At 40.1% G+C, this 22,632-nt stretch overlaps 1 protein-coding gene across 8 annotated transcripts in view; it reads right to left on the bottom strand.

The window, feature by feature from the left end:
- MCTP1 (multiple C2 and transmembrane domain containing 1) overlaps nt 1-22,632 on the bottom strand; it is a 278,735-nt gene that overhangs the window by 29,586 nt on the left and 226,517 nt on the right. For all 8 annotated transcript variants that reach the window (XR_012621495.1, XM_074811508.1, XM_074811510.1 and 5 more), the window contains one exon: nt 9,168-9,221. Coding sequence is in view for 7 of the 8 variants with exons in the window: in XM_074811508.1 (XP_074667609.1) it covers nt 9,168-9,221 (54 nt within the window). In the remaining variant the exon portion in view is untranslated. The remainder of the gene's footprint in view (nt 1-9,167; nt 9,222-22,632) is intronic.

The raw sequence follows: 22,632 nt of genomic DNA, 5'->3' as shown, positions 1-22,632 counted from the left end.
GCTTCAGATTAGAAACGGTGTTCTGACTTTTTCACACTGCTAAAGAAAAACAGAAAGCAATACTTTTTCGATAGAAGGCCTTTCTCTCAGAGCTCTGTGTTACCTAGATGCCATTAGATATCTGTGACATTACATAAATGAGTGGTGTCCATTTTGTTTTTCTAAACTTGTTAGCCTTCGGAACAAAAACAGTTTGCTAACATAAAATCTGTTTTTCCCATCCTGGACTTTGTTACTTTAGCACTTGAGCAGGCCAGCAAAAGATAAAGAGGGAAAGGAAATAGGAGAAAGAGAAGGAAGAAAGAAACAATACTTAAATATTTATTAGCCGTTTTTCTTATATGTTTTTTGAGATGTAGGAAAATAATCCGTATACATTCCTCAGCTCAATTACTTACAAATAACTTATCTGTAGAATCAAGTAAATCTGTCAGTTGTGCAAGTTTATTTTTCCATGTGCTATCTTGAGATAAGCAGGTCTGTAATATTAGATTTCCACTGACATAATTGTGCATGAATTCTGATCTGATTTAGTATTACATGGTGCAAAAGGTGACACATTTTCTTTAATATAGCCCATTAGAAAAGGAAAGGAATTGCCAGTGTATGAAATCTGAGGAGTTTGATTGAAAGACTCTGGGACTTTGGGGTCAACTCAGTGGAAAAGTAACTTGCTCAACTACCCCAGGCACTAAGCACTGTGACAAGCAAACCTAATACCCGGTGTAGTTACTGAGTTAGACAATCAATAAAAACACTGCATTATCAGACTGCTACAGCTGTATGTTAACCTATCGTATTACCTCGTCTGCTCCCAAACCAGTCAAACATGCATTTGCTGATCATGCAGATAACACAGATACCACCCCAGTCCTTAAGTCACATTTAATACTAAGCCAGAGTGCTAAACCAACCTTTTATTGCTTTTCCATATGCCATAAATTCTAATTTTCGAGTCTATATCTGAATTGTACACCAAAGACTACATTCAAAGCACTACTGAGATGGCGAACCCAACTGCTCCAAAATTAACGTATGTGAGATTTAAGGGAAGTGAGATTTAAGGAAAGCTCTGCACATTCCCACATGGATGCTCAGCCCACGCCTGTTCCCCCAGCACACCTCCACCCCGGGCTTCGTGGCCTCTCCCTGACTCTTGACATCTCCTGCTGCAGATCTTGGCAGGAGATATACATAGATCTACTGTAGATCTCCTTCCCCACATCCCTGCCTGCCAAGCACCCATAGTTGCCTCTATGGGGTTTTTTTTTTTTTTTTTTTTTTTTTCCCCCCATCTCTTTCTGCCGGTTCCAGCTCTTGCTCCCGCAGGCTCCCCAACTCAGAGCTGCTCCCACAAGGCTCATGGGTGGACATCTGTACCCTTGGTGTGCAACTCAACAGAAAAGTCAGTAAATCCACAGAAAAACCACTGCCTTCCCCAGCACTTGGCCCCAGTGCTCGACCTCTCATGAGCCCACACCAGGCAGGAGCAGCTGTGGCAGGTCCCTGCCCCACTGTAAGGATGCTCTGTGAGGAATTCACAAATCAGCTGCTTGGCTTCAGCAAATTTCTACTGAAGGTTGGCAGAGCGATACCTCTTCCCCTGGCCAGACCTCCCACCGAGCTGCATAAACTGTCCAAACAGAGAGAGAGTTTCACAGGAATCAGGAAAGCCTCATCCTCCACATAGCAGTCACCTGTCTCCCTGGTTATTTTCAAGTCTCTGCTATCAGGAGAGTAGGTATCAACAAAAATACATACTTTTTCCACACTGAGAACCAATATATTCTTCCCTGCATTTATGCTTTCAAATCGACAGAACTTTTTTAATGGAAAGTTCCTGTGATTAAAGAATCATTTCTAAGACTGGATTGTGAGCACAGGAAAATAAGCACATTTCAATGAGGCGCACACCTGATGCCAACAGACACCAAACCCAAGAAGCTAAGGGCTGCTTTAACCTCTATTCCAACAGAAAGTGGGAGGAGATGATGCAGGATGGAGGACTGGGCAAAGCTTTTTTTGGCAGAGATGATGTCATCTGATTTATCAGTACTCTAATATGCTGCTTTTTTTTTTTTTTTTTGTCCCCAAAAGGCATGTATACTCCAGGGCAGTAGAGGGGAAGATGCCTGGAAACAAAACTCCTCTTGGAAAGTCTGTAGGGATCTACAGGTATCTGATAGTTAGGAGCTGTATGTCCACAAACCTCTGCTGCGATGGGTGGAAGCAGTTGCTGTTTCTGAATGGAAGGGTATTTAAAGCTTTCTGAAACAGGTATCACAGTAATTTATTTAGAGGACAAACTGCCCTGGTAAACTGCCACACCTTTGGAGCTCTTCTAGTAGTTATTAGTAAATACATAAAATTCATATCTATGAAATGAAAAGGAAGTAGAATGAAGCTAGTTATATGCACTATTTGTCCACAAGCTTTATTTAGGCCAATTTTACCTCTTTCTCTGCCAGCATATGAAACCTGAGTAGGGGCAAACTCTGCTCTCTACCACACTGCGCTGTGTCCTTGAGGATGCTGCTGCACAAGGCCAACTTTGTAATTCCACACCACACTGCTCTGGGAGCAGCTCTGCACTTCAATTCTTTGGGGTGGGGGGTGCCTCTTTCATTTTGTCAGGATAATATTTTGCCTGGATGATCTGCCCAGCAGCTTCATCAGTGATCCACATATCAACATTAAGTAAGTAATATAAAATTTTCTACTGGCACACAGATACTTTGAACTTCACACAAAATACGTGCATATTGTTTGCAAAAACTTGCAATTTATTTTCCCACATTCCTGTACCTTCCTCCATAAAGCACAGCAATGCCTGATCAACTATCACAGCAAATTTTTGTAGTTGAGATTGTGAATTTTCTTACAAGCATCTTAGTAAAGTCAAAGCTTAAGAGGTGGATTTTCAGTTGTGCTGTGCTGTGAGCTTCAGCCTCAAACCTCATCTCAAAACCCTCAACTGACAACCCAGACCAAACCTCATCTGAAAACGTGCCATTCATTCTGCAGAGAGCCACGTTGCTGGGCATCATCTTCTCCCACAGCATCATCTCTTCATTCTCATTCATCGAATCATAGAATGGTTTGGGTTGGAAGGGACCTGTCAAGGTCACTTAGTCCAACCCCCCTGCAATGAGCAGGGACACCTTCAACTAGACCAGGTTGCTCAGTGCAGGTTGCTTCACGTACACTGTGTCAGCCACACGTCTGCCACCAGGGACGGGGTCCACGCAGCACTCATCCTCATGCTAGCACACCTCAACCACCACATTTCTTCTACCAGGCTTCCAAAGCTGTTAGACAAAGACCCATTCTGTAGTATGGACTCTACATTTTGCTGTAGAACAAGTTCAAAGGGCATCTCTCTAGAACAGGTGTTTGGGGCTGTTTTTTGGAAGGCTAAGATGGGGAGCGATGAATAAACCTGAAGAACTATTCAGGCAGCTGGCAAATACTCATGTATTTTATATATAATTACTCATGACTACATGGCTTGCTTAGAGTCTCAAGTGGTTCATGGCAGCAGCTTAAACAGAACCCAGATCTCATGATTCCTTTTGAAACTTCGTTAAAAAGTTCTGTTAGAGAATGAGGAATGGTCCATTCTCACCACTTTTGAAGCCACAAAATGGATGGACGCCTTTGAAGCTAAGGACTAAACCAACCTGCACACATAGGAAGGCTTCAAAGAGAACCCAGCAGTAAAAGCTTTTGGTCGTTTCCTTCAGGACTCATCATCTCCCTCCCCTGAGTCACAGAGAAGGCCATACAGACATTTTTACTACAGCCCATTTCATAAAGTTACTTTTTGAGGAGCTAGGTGAAAACAAACCTTTGCTTGGCCTCAAAGAATTTCAATCTGCTTAGTTATATTAAGAAATAATATTAAGGGTAGAGGAAAAATGTAGGGCAAAATTATGTCACATTCTGAAACAGCTAACATAATTAAGACATATTCTTCATTTGATTTAATAATTTATTGAATTATACTTGGATTACTTAATAAATGAGGAACATTACCCACACTATATTAGTCACAGGTGAAAAAACCCACGTACATGGATGAGCGTAATTCATTCAACAGTTTATAGACCCACGGTCCCCCAGGGACTCTCTCACACACACATCTCCTCGAGTGCCAAACTTCAGGTATAAATCTCAGATTCTGATCTCACTAATACTCATGTTACTCCACTAATTTTGACAGTATTTCAGAGCTGCACTGGGATGAAGAAGCCTGATCTCGCTAAAACTAAGCCTCTCAGAAGGCTGTCCAAGTCACCTGTTTTCAAAGGCGCACGCTTTGATCATGAAGCCCATCCGATGCCCCAGCACAGGGCAGGCTGAAAACTGCTCTTTGTGGAAGCTCCTCTCGAAGGCTCCACGTGACCCAAGGTACATCCAGGCAAAAGCAACTCCATGGCGGTGACTTCGGGGTGATCCAGTGATCAGAAACAGCATCAGCTGATGTCCCAGTGTATGGGTTGAAGCAGTCTACACCATCATCCCCCTCCTATCACGTACCATTTTGATAAAAACCACATGCCTCTTATCACCATCTCCATACGAATAACCAAACTGAGCTGAAACCAAACTGCACTGAGGAGGTTGACTTTGGCAGCTATGTACTCTAGAGTGCCCTGCTGTAGGCTTGTTTGGTAAGTACACATAGTCTAGCTAAGCTTTTAGGGGACAGCAGTTTCATATGAAGCTACAGTTTTCACTGGAAGCTGTTGTTGGTTTTTTATTTACAGTTAGGCGCTACGTTCACGTACAATTTAATGGTGGAATCAAGCTATAGGTGAACCTATGGATTTATTTGTTCTGGAATTTTCTCTTCACTCACCCCCTATTTCTTTATTGTCTTTCTACCATTTATTTTATAGGAAATAACTGCCACGACGATAGATTACAATCTTCTCTTTTATAGAATATAAAAATATAGCTACATCGGAGTTATCTTTCCTCCTCCTCATGATCTACTCTTGGTAAAAATGCAGGGCATGCTTCTGAGACAGGTTACAAACGTGTCTTGGCTTGAAAACAAAGTTGGTACCTCTCAGCAGGGATGATTAAAAGCTTTAAAACATACTTTAATTTGACTCAACTATCTTTCAATATAAAAGCTTCTAGTTATCTTGAAACATAATAACATTGACTGAGAACTGCAAAGAATTTTTCAAGGTACGAAAACCTAGAGAGAGAGTAGCCGAAGGTGCAAATGATTTGAATATTTTGTATTAATAAAACGTTGTTACTGTTAATAAAAAGGTAAAATAAAATAGTCCTCATACCGTGCATCTTCCTCCATTTAAATCTGCAACAGTAGCATTGCTTACTGGCCTGATTCTGTGACATGCTGAGGGCTTCCCGCAAAATGCTGAGCTGAAATTCTTTGTGATTATCTGAAATCTTATCTGGAGCTTGTTCAAAGAATAAAGCTATGTGGAAAGCATACCTGAACTTCTTAAATGACAAACTAAAATTTTATACACATAGATTATGCATATTGACTGCTACATTATTATAACATAACTGTGTTAAAATCCTTTTGATAGCTTGTTGATAACTTGACTTCATGTAATTTAACTGACCCTTATTTTCTAAGATACTGTGTAAGCCAGTGTTTGGAAGGGAGCCAAAAAAAAAAAAAAAAAAAGAGAGAGGAGAGAGAAATCAGATTAAACTGTAGATCTGTGGTTGGCATTGGTTTAGCAAGTGGTACAGAACATATGGAATGCAGAATCCAGTGCTATTTCTTGGAAAAACCAGTATTAAACTAAGGACAAATGCCTGAGCCAAACAAACTACAACACCTTTTTCAGTTCCTAAATACATATGACAAAGAAACAAAATTAGAAAGTGTTCCACTGCTAAGCACCACTTTGTAACTGATACAAGAAGAAGTACACTTGCCATTTTAGTTTCTTAGTCATACTGCAACTGAAGATTGAAGACAAAGTTAATATTCTCCAGTAAAAAAAAAATTCTATGACCTTAAATTGACAATCCTGTCTACCTTAATTGCAGCAGAGGGTGAAAAAAAAGTTACTAACATCCAGAACATCAGAATAGACTAAGTAACACGGTAAGTGCAAATCTACCTTGTCAAACTCCTTTCAGTATTACACACCACTATTAATAAAACGCATTACTTTAACTAATTACATACATTTGAGCATTCATCATCCTCAGTTTATGACTCCTCTAACTCTGCAATTCAGGGATGTCGAGCAACGTCCCTCCATCACACGTCCCGTAACCTACATCAGTGTGTGCCCACATGGACCTCATCAAGTAGCCAAAGAGCTGCCCTTTCACTGCGAGCAAGTGACTAATATCTAAGCTGGCTCTAAAGAAAGACACTTTTCATAATCGCCCAACAATCTGCTAAGTGAAAACATATGGATAGGCTTAGGTAAAGCCTGCCAGGGGTCTTTACTGAATGGAAAACAGGTGCTCCAGTTCTGTGCCATGTAATACCCCATTTACCGTTAAGTCCAAAGGTTACAGGACTAATAGCTGCCTTGTGGTAATCAGGGAAAGCAAAGACACTGGCCATGGTCAAACATCTGGGACATATTTTACATACTTGCAACATATGCTTCAGTTTCAATTAAAGTGAGGCTTTGGCACATTTATTAATCTTTTTACTTTTATCGCATAAGAAGAGCCATTTACCTGACTTTTCTATTATACCGTATGAAAAAACAAAGAAATAATAAAAGCCAGAGGCCACTACCAGCTGGTATTACAGAACGTGCATTTGTTTGCTCACAAAACTTCACTTTGCACACAGCTTTAAGAAAACACATATATGAAATAAAATAATACAAAACTGCACCCTTCCATTTTGACAAAAAGATGTATGAGGAACAGCAGCAGTTAACAGAGCATGTCTAATGCACCAGAAAGGAAAAAAACACCCTACCAGCTTCTAACAACAAACAACTCAGTCCTAACTATGTGCTTGTATTTTACAGCTTAGCCCAGTGCAAAATAATGGCCACTGCGAAGAGTACTGAGTACACATGGTAGTCCATACAAGCCTATTTTAAAAAGTGTAATTTTCTTTTCCATTCAAGCAGCATATTCAATCATGAGAACTCAAAATGTTTGCAATAATGAAGACAGCTCTGAATTTATAAAAATCAACCTAAACACCTTCTGTTTAGAAAGACAGCTCTTAAATATTCAATAAAAAGGGCTCACTGAATGCAGACGGTAATGTCAGTACTCACTTTTATTCAACCTTGGTAACCAGATCTAGAAAAATGTTTGAACTCTGGTGTCAATTTGAGAAAGCTGAATATTAGATCACAACATCAAAACCCAGAGTGATAATTCTAATTGGGCATGTTTTGCCCGGCATCTGCTAATCGCCAGAGAATTGGGGAGTGGGGGGGGGGGGGGGTTGACCCCCGTCCTCATCTTCCCTTTTAAAGGAGTTTGTTTAGCAATTTCCAAAAACCACTGAGCAGTAACTACACAGGCTGGCTTAAACTACAAGCAGTCAAGCACTATTCTTTGTGCACTAATCACAGTGATTAAAATATCCAGGAATACAGACACTACTGGGATGATACTTTTGCACCAGCTCTAATAATAAAGCAGGAAGAAACAGGAGAAAATGGCCTCAAATGGATGTCAGATCAGTGTTTATCAGAAAAGAAATGATGATTCAAAGCCAGCATGTTGAGTTAAAATACAAGCTCTCCACAGCTACATGACTGACCTTTGCAATAAATCATATATTTTATTGCCAGAAGTGTATGCTCATATCATTTAGTGTTAAAAACCATCACATACGTGTTTTGTAAAAGAAGGTTTTGTTACTACAGTGTTTGCTGATTCTGAAATGATGTAGCTAACGATTTAAGTGATGTATAGAAGAATTTCACATAATAACTTTCTGTCAATTGTAAAATGTTTGAGCTGGCAATGGAATGAGGAAAATACTTTTTTTTTTATCATCTCTCAGATCTTAGGTGTTAGCTAACAGAAAAATAATCATTCAGGGGATTAACTAATCACGGTGAATTTTCTGACATTTCAAATGCTGCTGCCAGCATATGAATTCTTACAGTGGTATATAACTGTACATCTCAACTAGAAACAAAGGTCAAGGGCATAAATTAAGATACACTGTTTTTCTCCTCTCGGAAAAAAAAAAAAAAAAAAAAATTCATTGCTTTACTACAACAGAAGTGGGGGGAACATCTGTGAAGGTCAAAATCATCTGTATTTTAATTCAGAGTTCTTGTAAAATTATCTGGGGTTTTTTTGCCTTTTCTTTTCTTCCACAAATATCACCTTCCTGGTATGAAAATGCCAGCAACAACGGGGCTGTCTTCACTGCACTCGCCTCACCAGAAAGCTGTCCCGCCAGCGCTAGCCACCGCTTCAGTGGTGCAAGGTCATTCTAATTTCTTTTCTCTGGTTTTTCCCTCTCCCTGGGGGACAACCAATCCAAGCAGTCCCATAGCTTGGCTCAATAAGATGTGGAAATGAGCTGTTATTTACTGTGGTTGCAATTCTCAACCCAACCAGCAGCCTCCAAACCGAACGGCGTTTGCTCAAATAGCTGAACAATCTGCAACAGTTTCCCGGCTTGCCGGGCCACAATGCCAACTTCAAATCAAGTGGACGTCTATGAGAATTGTGATTATTTAAATGTCATACAGAGTGCAAAACATTTCAGCCGCTCTTCTATCAAGTAATTCGTTGAAAATTATAGATGTCAATATCCCATCTTTGACCAGTATGGAGTTGCTATTTCTACACCATTTTTCCCCTAAAGTGCAGCCCTATTTGTAATACTCAAGACAGGACAAATTTTTGTCCTTCAAAAACAGTTGTCACTGCAGTTATCTTCACAAGAGCTATCAAGTTTCAGACAGGCTGAATTATTTTTGTTCCTGGCAGAAAAAATATTTGACCCAGCTCTGGACCAAGAAAAAAAAAAAAAAAGGCAGGATTTATAGTCCTCTATCCTTTCCTGCAACTCACTGTAGCATTGTTAGGATGATAAACAGCTCTGTCCAATTTTCTGGACTAAAACACTTCAACTCCTTTTTTAACTGTCTGTAAAAACAGTGTCATGTCTAAATTCTCCCATCCCCAGATACCCAAGTGCTAGGAAAGATAATTACCTTGTCATCTCTGTCATCCTCTTCTTCCTCGTCCTCTAGCATGTCCTCCACTACCTGCAGACAGAAACAGTAGTAGTTGTCATGATTTAAAAAGGAAGAGTTTTGTTCTGTCAATTCTAAACCTTCTGTAGATGAAAACTTTATTAACATTTGAGATAAATGCACAGAAGGAAAATGTACAACTAGGAAAAAACACTTGATCTAGAGATTCAAATTTAGGAAAGCGTTATAGCTTTAATCGACCTACATTAGGGAATTATATACTGAAAATCCTTCCTGTACAAAATGCTTGCTTGACAATTTAAGTATTTAAAAGGTAGTTCAAAATTCAATATACGATTGTTTTAACTAAAGGAATCCTTTGTCAGTTCCACCAGTGCCTATGCAGCACATACAAATGCTTGCTTTAAATTTACTGTAACCCACAAAAATGTGCAACATTTTTAATAGCATTTACAGCATTCACCAAGAGATTTCTGAAGAATACAAAGCTGGGAATAAAATCATACTAGCCTATCCCCTTATGATCTACAACAATAATATATACCATATGCTCTATCAGCATTAGCACTGTGTTTCTTAATAGTGATTTCATACAACCTGTGCATCTAACTTTATGCACGTCCATTGCTAGCTGCAGTTGCCACATGCCTGCAACTACGTATTTTTCCATTTAAACAGTCTTTTCAGTCTAACACTACAAAACACACACATGCATTCGATTCATTCTAAAAAATATTAGTAATTATTAATCACACTGCGAGCATGAAATGAACCACTATTAAATCTAGTTTACAGAGAGATTAAATGACTTTCTGAAGATGGTCAGTGGCAGATTCAGACGCAGAACTCACAAAACCCTCTCTCATAACACTGTGATCAAGTCTTCAGCCTACCCTGTGGGGAAAATTCTCTGCTGGTGGAACTGGAATAAAGTTGTGCCTCCTTATGAGCAGAAAATTATGTGACTCTTTATATCATTATTTATATGTAAGTACTTATTAGGATATAAGAACAGCCACAATGAAGGTCAGCAAAGATCCACCTAGCCGAGTGTCATATGCAAAAAGTATATACTATGTATTATAAAATATGCCTAAAAAAGGCAAGAGAAGGAAAAACTCATTGATATGAAATATTAATATTTTGGCCTATTTTACAGACTTGCTACCAACGACGATAGTTTCCTTTGTTATACAGGTGAAGCTACAAACAGTTTTAGTGTACTTGTCATTTAAGACAACACATCGAAATTGTAAGTTCACAATCACCCCCCCAAAGACAGCTGCAAGGACACGCTCAAGTCCAAATCGATGTCCAAGAACTAAAGGGACTTTACCACTATCCAAGAGCCAAATCAGGAAAGAAGAACTTAAAAATGAGAAGCGTGTGTATCAGATGCCTTTCTCTGAGTTAGTTCAACCATCAAGAAGATCGCAGTTAATCACGTTCCATGGGCCCACACAAAACGCACACACCACACAGGGTGAGTCAACAATCACACCTAGTAGAGTGCTCTGCATACACCAAGTCAATGACATGGTCCAAAACATCTGCAGTTTCAGCCGCTCATCCTTGTTTGAGACTGGACCCAAAACACCTGGGTCTTTGGAGGGGAAAGAGCCTCCAATTTTGTCTACTGGCTGCTCCATCCCGGAGCTTAGAATCAGAAGGAAAACGAGCAGCACAAAGAAACAGTAAAGAGTGAGCATGTCCCGAAGCAGAAGGAAGAAGCATAACCTGAGCAAAGGAACCATTACTCTCAAATTCTCTCCTCCCAGAAGAACGATTTTAGCAGGAAGAGCCTGACTGACCCAATCTCCTGCAGCCTCTGACCTGGTCAGATGTGAGTCCCCTCAGGCTGAATCAAGGCTGTGCTCTATCCACTCTCTTTGACGAAGCCTCCCTCACCAGTTTCTCCTCTGTTTCCCTTTTAGGCCAGCTCTGCTCAATTTCTTAAAGACAGGGGATCAGAGACAGTGCCCAGAGTTTGGGATGGTCAAACCTCTCCTCACGGAGAGAGGGAAATGTCGAGAGCATGTTGCTGAAATGCTTGTCAGCTCCTGCTTGGCTCAGTACACAGTTTTATGCATCCCACTTGGAGGTGTCTGAGAGGTCCTGTCCCCTTCCAGATTTTCAGTTTCCCACGCACCCGCATCACCTCCTTGCTCCCCTCCTCTCCTGGTAGCTCACTGTCACCCTCCCTGGGCTGTTCCAAGCATTTGGGGAGCTGAGCTGTAGACTACGTCACTGGACGGATTGAGTTTGTCAAAAAAACCCACCCTAAAACTTTTAATGCAGATGGTTTCAGCGACCCAGTTTGCCCCGCAGCTCCAGAAATGCTAGCATCAGCTCAACCAAGAAAATGGTGAACTGAGAAGAGAGGACGAAAACAAGCTGTTAAGGGCTGCAGCGAGATGGAAACCCTCTTAAATCAGTTTTACCACATGCAAAAAAGTCTGTAATTACATCATTAGGTGACTAAAGCCCAAGGTATAAACCTGAATCTGTTGACTCAGATACTGCCTACGCCTGGAGCTGACTAAACTCACTAGGTCTCTTACTTTCCAACGTTAATATTCCCCAGACACTTAAAGATCTCTTTTATGTACATCCAGAAATTCCTTGTCTTGACAGGATTGAACAGCAGAATGCCTATCTCACATTAGCGCTAAAGTTAGCATGGAGACAATTAGTTGAATTAGAAACCTCTAAAATTGTTGCAAATGATGGCACCTCACTGAAATCACTTGCATGACAATACCCATTCTAAATTATCTGGATAATAATACCTCAAACTCACTTTTTTTTTTTCTTCCCCATCTAATGATCTCAAACTACTTTACAAGCTCCTATAGAGTGGCAAAATGTTAACTTTTCAAAGGACATAAAAAGTCCTTTGAAATTGCCTGAAGCCCAGGACTGAGCCCAGATTTCCAGCTCCTCAATTCCATTTTTTAATTCAAAAGCCACTATCAGTCTATGTTCTTGTTCTAGGTTAGTCATATCATCAATTACATTGAGCTTCGGAGTACTGAATCGTCTGGAAAGGAAAACAGAATTCAATTATTGTAGCAAAATAAAATGCAGTAGAAGTGTTCCTATGCTCAAGATGCATAAATGATTTTTTAAAGTATATGGAACATAGCCCATGCTTTCCCTTCTCTTGAAATTCAAAAGGAAGACTTAAAAGAAAAAAACAAACATGAACATTCAGACAATACAGACACAATAATACAATTTATTAAACCACCCAATAGAAGTGTTTTCATTCCTTGGACACAAATTAAAACAACGAAAGTAGATTCCTCATAACCGTATGATACACAAAGAGTCGGTAGGCTGAAGCCTTACAAAAGCCTTATACTGAAGTACAACCTATTTCTGCAGAACAAAGCAAGGCTGTCCAAGAGAGGTACAGTGGATCTGAGCAACAGATTTCAGTTTAACATTGTCGTAAGAATACTGCAGGAAAAAGAAAATCCACAATGGAATTTTTTCTCCTTTGATTCTGCCTTGTTGCTGCTCAAATAAAGTGCACATGTGCTGCTCTGGTTTGAAGGAACACAGTAGTTACTCGGATCTTTATGTCAAGCATTGTACCTGGGGGAGGCGTGATGGGGGGGGGAGGAGACAGGGAAGGAGGGAGAGGAGGGAGAGGGAGGACAGGAAAAAGCATATGAAGATAAAATGAAACATTAGAGTTATTTTATTAAAAGTTCTATGGCAAAAATCTTAGATTGCCCCTAGAATACTCACTCTAAATTATGCCTTCCAATACCTTGCTTGAAATCAAGTAGTATTAATCAAACAAAGGAAGGGCACTGGGGAAATCAGAAAGATCTAATGCAAGCAGTTAAAAGTGACATGACCTTCTGTAATGTCACTTGTCACAGACTTATATGCCGCATACTGGTAGAAGGTCTTGAAAGAACCTGTTTCTTGGTACTGTCCCTTGAATATAATACTAATACAGATGACATTTTAAAAAACACACGTAGACGGCCTCAACTACAGCACGTCAGCTGCTTCACGGCCAAACAGTAAGCAAATGATGTTTAAATGTTAAAAGTGAGATCCCTTCTGTGCAAAACAGCCCTGTTAGAAGCTGATTAATCAGAAGGAGCATGCGGCCTAATTCCTACGTATTGTTCTGGATCCATCCCCACCCTCTTTGAGGAACTCAGTCGATAAATACTGTACGATTCACAACCCACAGGAGCCTGGAGGAGTGTCTGTTCTGTCGCAGCAGCACCAGGTTGCCAGAAGGAAGGACAAGCACCACGTTTGCACGCCGAAGAAAACCCCAGCACTGGTGGGCTGGAGCGCAGTCTGCTGAGGAAGCCAACAATTAAGCACAACTTGCATTTACTCTAAAGATGGTCTATTGACTAACAGACTGGGTAAGATTCTGAGAAAAATAATTCGTTTTGACTTCTAACCTCAACACCTGCAAAGCAAGGCTGGATACAAGCACGTTGAATCGAAAACCCACGGCTGTAGAGAACTTTTAAATACCTCCTGAAACTAAAGACTCCGTGGAAAAATGACACGCTGGAACTTAACACCACATTTAATGAAAAGTCCTTCTCTCTTAGTATCAGCCTGCCGTTTCTCATACAAAAAGTGCAAACTGCAAGTCACCCCATGAATGGTCTTCTGTTCTAAGTTCTTCGGCTGATCCCACAGAAACACCTGCACAGAAGACACTTTGATGTCTTTACATGTTAACAACACCAGGTGTCTGCTCTGCACTAATATGCAAAATAAAGAAGAAATAAAAGGAGAGCCACTACCTCTGCAGGTAACCCTGATGACTGTTACCTTAATATTTTTCTTTAATGTGAAGCAACGCGCCCGCCCCCCCATTAGCACTTCTCTAGATTTGCTTATATCTTACTTGATGTAGTCCTTCAAACGAAGGTGGTCTCAAATGAAAAACAGAAGAAAATACTTTTTACACTGTATCACATGTTGCGGTGTCAGAGTATCCACAGACATTTGTATTCTCACATATAGGTATTAACATTCATAAGACAAAATGAAGGAGAGAATGAGATTTGGTTCCAAATTAAGGACATTTTAGATGTGCGATGAATGTGGTCAGGATGGTACTGTTCAGGACTGTCTGGATTTCATGGTAATTCGTACCGTTCGGACATAAGCAGTACCGCATGCTTTCGTGCCACTCAAATCAGCGTTAGCGTGTAAATGTAGTATAGAAGTGTGCAATGTGTACGGGTTGAGAGGGATGCATAAAGCCACTTGGGCGCTCTCAGGTCATTTCCAGGTACTTCAAACTGAAGCAAAGATGTCCATCGTCAATAAGCCTGATCCAGCAGCAGTTCTGTGCTCATTTTCACAACATGACGTCTGCTTCTTTCATGGAATTGCCGAGGACAAACTTTACAGGAGATATAGCTTAATTAAAATGTCCTGCTTTTTTATACCACATTTATAAGGAAAATAAAAATCAAATTAACAGATTCTGATTTAAGAGTGTAGTATATCTGCAATACAACCGATCCTGATTTATACTATTAATGTTTTGACCTTGGGGTATTTCATCTGCAGTAATCATCAAGATAACTGAACCACTAGATGTAATAATAATTAGTGTGATAAGCTTGCCAGTAAGGTTGAATATATTGCAGCACAGAAGACAGCAGACTAAAAAGAAAAGCATTAGTACTTTACTGCTAAAGTACTTCCTGATTTTTACAGAGACACTCAAATACAATTATTTCTTCTTACAGAATGCATTTTGTTAGCTTATTCTGGGAAGCGCTCATGTTGTAATTTAGTCTGATTCTTAATAGGAAATGAGACTTTAATATGGCTATCAGATGCCTTTTGATGCATGCTACTGATTACATGTAGTTCTGTAATGTCAACAACAGAATTTTTATTTGCAGTGTAATAGATTTCTTGGCAATATGCATGGGCAGTAAATACAGTTTATTATACAGGAACATGTAACCTTTTTCCTGTTGTCAGCTTTATATGCCCTCAATATTCAGTTGCCAATGTAGTTAGGACTAAGTCATTTTTATCATAAAAATGGCACAAGTAGTAGGCCTTTTTCTCTATATTTCTTTCAATATTTGGTTCTCATTTATTTTAGCTCTTTCTTGTATTTACACAATGCACTGTGAACTGAATATTAGGTGTTTATTTGAAGTATGTCTCCATCTAAAGGCTTCAACATGTAGCGTACACTCGAAATGTCAGATCTCTTAGAATGCTTCATTTTTAGCTCAGCAGAACAAAAAAAACCCACATTATTTGCTTAGCTAAATATCCACGGCAAGTTAACTGGGCAGGACTATTTAAATAACACCTTCACAAAATTTTGTGAGCTAGAATTCTTGGGCAAAGCCTCATGATACACTCTCTTATTAACAACACAAAGGCTAAATACTGCTTTTCACTGTTACTATTACTTCTCTTCAAATAGTTTACAGATTCTAGTAGGACCAGACATGCTTCTCATAAAACGGCATTTATCCAAATAATTTTAAGCTCGTGGGTGTGACACAGTCTATTACACTCAAATTTGGAGCTAACAAGCTTTTTGGTAGAAAAAAAGCTGTGTTATGTATTTGAGGAGATAATATACAAAATACACATGTTATTGTAATTTCAGTTTGGGGTTTTTTTCAGTGTATCGATACATTTTGGTAAATACATTAAAACTGCAGTACGACCCCAAAGTCATTAAAGTCTAGGCTGAATTAAAATGTGCTAAAAAAGCAAAAGAAAACCAAACCAAAGATAAATAAAAATCTTACATAACTGTGGGAATTTTTACTAGAAACTGAATTGATGTTAGTTTATATAATATTGATTATTTATAATAGCCACTACAACCTGTCAAGTGAATCTTGTTGCCATGTAAATCTTGATGGAAATGAAAAAAAAAATCATTAAAACAGTCTCATAGAAAAAAGGCCTCTATGTGCAGTGAACTTCAATTTTATTTTAGATGTCCACAATATTGGAAGACTATATTTGAAAAAATGTGGCAAAATTTAAATTAAAAAATCAATTGGTTTATGATAGAAAAAAAATCCTTTTTTTTTTTTTTTTTTAAATGCCAGAGGTATCTAGGGTGGGGTTTTGGTGTTGGTGTTTTGTCTTCAGGTGACCAAAACCAGCCAAAATATTATAATTCTGTAGTGCATTTGGCTTTTATACAGCTACTGGGATGAGAACAGCCGCGTAAAGTTTTAGCAAGGGGTTACTACACGCTCTGATACTGTATGTAAACTTTTGACGCTGGGATTATAACTGCAGCACGGACAGTCTCCTAACTGTAGCCCAGAGAGCCGCTCACAGGATTAGATTCTATTATGCTGCAGGAGAGAGATACTTTCTGCCCAACTTATATCTTTATATAGTGTAGTGTGTGAGTGTTAAATTAGTGCATAATGCATTTAAAATATTTATAGTACCAACATTTAGTTAAATAACCTTTATGTAAGATTTATGTTGATTTGTTCATTTCTCATTTAATGGCAAATTATGAAGAGCATGTTTCATAAAGATAATTCTCCATTTAAATTCAGCAGGCCATTAAATATTAAAATTATGTTTCTGATGCAATCTAGAGCAAATTTGTCCAGCTTCAGCGATTATTTGCACTCATAAAAATTAGACTTGATTAATAAAATTTAAATGCTTGATTAAGCTGACATTTTCATGTTTCTTTTCTGATTTATTAAAAAACCCCCTCCGTCCCATAGTATAATGTATTTTTCCTCCCTGACTATATGGATTGTATAGAAAGAACAAGCAGCTGCGTGAAGACAGCAGTGGTTCTCAGCAGAGTAGTTAACATTCGGGCATGTGTTGCTGGCGGTCTTTTGTGGTCTGGTAGCACCTGCACTGAACGCACAGGCGGACAACGACCTGTTTGCAGAAGCCTTTCCAACTTTACTGATGACAACAAAGCGAGAGGGAGCGTGTGGTTCTGATTAATTTGGCAGAAGTAAGGCAGGCTCCAAGAAAATTCCATGGACTTGCACTGTTTGGAGCGATGCGCTGATGAAAGTCATTCTATAAAAACAGCCGTATTTTCCTCACTATTAGAGGTGCCATAATTCAGACTGTTTTTTCACACACATTGCTCTACGCCTAACTCTGTATTCTCCCACCAGCCCTCATGCTTTGGGGGTTTTGTGGCTGCTGCTGTTGCTATCATACCGGAGGCAAAACTTCCCAGGAAAGTGGAGTCAGAACAACGTCCTTTTTGTATCATCTGCTGCAAAGGACATATTCCAGACACTGCCTAGCCAGAATACAGGGACCATGATATTTATTTTTGCCATAAATTCATAGCAAGAATTTATTCCTCAGCTAGAAATCACCACTAATTCCCTGGCAGAAAAGGACTTCTGGACTTCAAGCACAAAACCCCTCAATACCACACAGACAATGGATCCAAAACACTTGGTGTTTGTCCTGTATTCACCTGCAGACGAAACCCTTCGAAACCCTTTCAGACTAAGAACTTCATGGATTCATGCTTCCACGTTATAATACCATGATATGAAGAAACAGAAAAATCAAGTTACTACTTTATTTGCTGAAAAATCAGTTTTCAATTTGCAGGAAAACAGGAGGTTAAAGTCAGGCACCTTCCTGGTGGGGTTGGTTTCTGTATTGAATGTAGAGCAAAGTGGCACCCTCTGTCCCAAAAAGGAACAGCAACAAATTCACCAAAAGCTCTGACAGACATGGTTGCTTGCTCCCAGAAGAAAGTGATTGGACTCTACCTAGAAAAGCTCTTCGAGATGGGGTTGCACAACCAACTCAAGCTCATCGTGCTTAGCACCCTCAGAGGAAATAAAGAATCCAGATGAATATCATAGAATCACAGAACAGTTTGGGTTGGAAGGGACCTTAAAAAATCATCTCATAATAGATGATCGTATAAAGATCATATACTCATAAGCATTCTTCTTCCCATTCTTTCTTTTGTTTTTCTTGATGTGGCAATTTCCAGAAGACACGTAAATAAGAAATCTGAGTATACATATCATATTGGGGACTATATAAAGAGTACCCACAGAAACTGGTTAAAATCTCAAAATGAAAGGTGATTTTTCTTCTATTCTCAAAATTCATCCTAAACGTGTCCAGCTCTAACTTTTAATACAACATATACTCTAGAAACTAAGTCATCAAAGCCTATTTCGCAAAAAATCTCCAGTGAAATTAAAAGATGTATTGTGCCATTTTATATCACTCTTACAAGATTAATAATATGTGTATATATTCTATTCTACAGATTCATAAGAATTTGTGTACGGCACATTAACTCCCAGCTGCTCACCGTCACTTTCTATGCAATGACATGGGCAACTTGAAATTTCAAGAGGAAATTAGCTATTTAATATTTCCTTAAAGGCTCTAAGTATTAACTATAAATGCAGGATGTGAACTGAAGTGATTAAACCTCTTCTCCATAGGGGTATATATGGCAGAAGAACATTCATAGGTAACTCCAGGCATGTGCATTGTTCTTCAAATTTTAAATTGCTTGGGAAAAAGCCTAATAGACAAAAAGGAGAGAAAGATGAGTATCTTCAGTCAGAGAATCACAGAGTGGCAGAGGCTGGCTGACATCAGCCCTCCTACTCAAGCAGAGATCATCCAGTCCAACCCAACCCAACCCAACTCAAGCAAGTCACCTCTGAGCAGGTTGCCCAGGACCAAGTCCAGTAAGGTCTTAACTACCTCCATGGATGGGGACTCCTCAACCTCTCTGGGCAACCTGGTCTTGGGTGTGACCATACTCACAGTAAAAGTGCTTTCTTGTGTTCAGAACTTTGCAGATTTTGGTTTGTGCCCATTGGTGCTGTCCTGTCACTGGGCACTGCTGAGGCGTGCCTGTCTCTCTCTTCTTCTGCTTCCTTCAGGTATTTATGCACATTTTCAAGATGCCCTCTGAGTCTCATCTCCACGCAGAGCAGCTGAGCTTGCTCAGCCTCTCCTTGCGTGCCAGATGCTCAGATCCCTTCAGCATTTCCCTTTGCTGGGCTGAAGTGCAACTCCCCCGCCTCACCCTCCTGGCCTGTCCTGGCTAAAGAGCCAGCATGCATCCCTTGCACAATGCTCACGAGAGCAATCCCACCACGTCTCCATGATGGTGCACGCACGTAGCTGCACGTGGACCTCTTAACTCCTGCTGGTTCCAACACGGTGCACACTAATGATTAGGCACTTCAGGGAGAGACCTTCTAGCACACTGGGTTCTCAGAAAGGGTGTGAGAGCCTCTTTCAGAGCGTCATTGCCTCATCTGTGTGCCTCCTCTGTGCTGTTTGGTTGGCTTTGAGGCCTCTCCTGTCCACTTCACCGTGTGTCCTTTGCTTGCCAACTCAGACCATCACTTCCTCACTCGATTGTGGGTCATTATCACGTCTCTGCCCCATCATTTCTAGTTTAATTCTCCCCTCATCAGGTTGGCCAGCCTTCTGGGAAAGAAGATTTTGCCCAACTTGATGAGGTGGATCTTGCCTCTTCCTAGCAGTCCTCAATCCTCAAGGAGGATCCCACAGCTGCAAAAACCAAGTCCCTGTCATCAGTAACAGCTGCTGACCTGCCAGATCTGTCCACTCCTCTTCCAGCCTTTCCTCCTCGATGGCAGGATCAAGGAGAAGACGACCTGGGCTCCCTGTCTGCTACCTACATAGTCAAGGAAGAATAAGAACTTGTAGTGTCACCAGAGGAGATCCAACGCTCCTGTTGCAGCAGTTAAGTGTTATGGCCCAACAGCTGAGAGACTGTCACAGTTTGTCCTAAGTGTGGCAGTCAGGCTTACACACACAGGGGGAAAAAAAATAATTTTATAACTATGCAAACCAGGCTTCATTCACAATATGACGCACTCCAACCACACAATCAACTGTTTCATCTCAGGGAAGGGGACAAGAGCAGCTGGAGAGTGGGAACATTTTTAATCACTTTGAGGGATTATCTGACCATTCCTTAAGTTAGGCAGCTCCAGCAGGCAGTCAGAACACAGCCTGAAGTAGAAAAGCAGGAAAAAAATAAAAGACATTTTTTTCCTCTAACTTCATGCAGTTCTAATAACTGTGACTTTTGCTTAGAAATAGAAGTGAAAAAAAGACCCCAGACAGCAGTGCTGCTGTTTTCTCCAAGCTATAAAGGTGAGGGGTTTTTTTGTACAACACATTTAAAAACATCAAAATATTAAGTAGTTTCTTAAAAAGACTGAAAAGAAGCTTTAAACCCCAGCCTACTTTCTGTTAGTTTGGATATATCTGGAAGTCTTTCAATTACAGCTGTGTGGGATGAACTTTTCTGTTCGTCCATCTATTGTAAGATGTGATTTGGGGTTCCCAGAGAGTCAAGGCCGCTCTGAAATAAGCCAGTCCTTTGCTGTCCCTCTATCCTTGTTCTCCCCGAGTATCCCAAATGCTCTGTATCCACGTCATGCTCTGCTACCCTGTACCTGCCACAGGCACAGGGCTGGCAATGTATAGGGGCAGCACTTCCATGCTGCTCCCCCCCGCACAGGTCCAGTGCGGGTGACAAGGAGCAGCGGGGACAGAAAAGTGGCAGCGGTTGATACAGCTCCTCTCCCTCAGAGGATGTCAAAAAGATGCTGGAAAAAAGGCAGGGGAAAAAGAAATAAAAGCCATAAGATCCACTCAGCTCTAGTCTCCTGTGTTTAGGTGGCGATGGTTTAAGATCAGAATGGCAGTTGTGCTAAAAATAAATTATTTTGTGAGGTCTGATATTTAGGAGAACGATTAAAAGGAAGTGCAAGGATCTTTGGATAAAGCAGCTGGGTAAGCTTCAGGCAAAAATGTTACTGCAAAATTCAGAGGAAGGCATTAAGAATGCCATTTTAGTGATTTTTTTTCCTTGCTTAATGCTGGAAGGAAGTATTTATTCTGCGATTTTTTATACCTGCCACATGACTCAATGCCAGAAGTTCATTCATTTTAGATCACTCCTGAATTCTCACAGATTCATTTAGAGAACTGTCCACTGAATCTACGTCTATCCACATCCGCTTACACCAACATATAATGCAAGAATTTGTATTTCAGGAGAGCATACAACTCACCTTGATCTAAATGTATAAAAGATGGGGAATCCAATGCCTCTCTGACGTTTGTGCCAGTGTTTGACTAAAACCACAGTGAAGATCAATCCCACAAAGAATGTCCAGCTGAACCCATGGAAGCAGTAATGCCTAACACACCACTTCACCCCTCTGTTGGACTTTCCAATACTTATCTCCTATTAGTAAATACACACGGGGCTCCCCCTTGCCCCAGCCTCATTGCACTTTTAACTCAAGAAAGGACTTGCACATGCAACTTATTAGGAGTCAGAGTAAACGCCAAAATTATCAGACTCACACTCAAACAAGCAGCGCAGGCTCACGTTATGACAGAGTAACCCAGGTTGTTTGGCAGGTGAATTATTCCACAAGAAAATAAGTTCCAAATTACTTCGAAGAAAGTGATGCCCAAGAGGACACAGCAAATGATACCTTGTCTATAGAGACGGTCAAACCAGGATGAATTAAGTCTGGCTCATCTGCCCTTTCTGGACAGAAACTCAGTGACCACTATCTCATTGACCGGCAGAAGAGTGCAGTCCCTAATGCCTGAATTGATGAGACAGTTGATAATTGTTTTCTGGTGGAGATACTACAATGGAAACTACACAGCTACTTCTGAAGGTCCCAAATTCAAGTATTTTCCACTGACATTAAACAAGCATGAAGTACATACAATTTCTGGCTACACTAATCTACTGTTAATTGAGTAAGAAAAGTTAACAAATACATTTAACTTTAGGTCTTGTCATTAGCTTGAGGATTTTAAAGTCACTTCTAAAACTAGATGATATTCCTAAAATAAGTAGTCAGTAATTTCACCAAGGCACACAAGGAGCCTCTCAAGACCTGGGAACAGAAGCCAGATCATGTGAATCCTGAAGCATTCTCTAGCCACTAGGAAACACCGCTTAATTAATTTAGTTAATATTTACACTCTGCATAGAAAAACAGAAATATTTAAATGACTCCTAATCTAATGATACTGTGCTAATGACCTGAGCTAAGGACTTGTGATATTACTGAAGATTTGTGAGTTAATTAGAAAGGCATCCAATAAATCTGCAGATCACTTCATAGAAGACAGATGCTCACCATGATGATAACCAAGCTCAATTCATTAAAAATGAGGTCCCAGCTTACTTGTGATAAACCTAAACAAAAAATAGTCATTAATGGCACAGATATCAAATATTTGGGAAGAACAGGACTGGCTCATACAAGATGTATAGCTTGGTCTGAAGCAGTCTCACCAAGAGGAACGTTTTTAGAGCAGAAGTTGGTGTCCTCAACAGAGAGTCCATCAATAGCTTCATTATTTTCTTAGAAAAGTTACACGACCCAATTAATCTTCACAGGCAGGT

This window comes from Strix aluco, chromosome Z (assembly GCF_031877795.1).
Source record: "Strix aluco isolate bStrAlu1 chromosome Z, bStrAlu1.hap1, whole genome shotgun sequence".
Lineage (NCBI taxonomy): Eukaryota > Metazoa > Chordata > Aves > Strigiformes > Strigidae > Strix > Strix aluco.
Note: the sequence above shows the minus strand (reverse complement) of the source record. Positions and strands in the feature narration are given on the sequence as shown.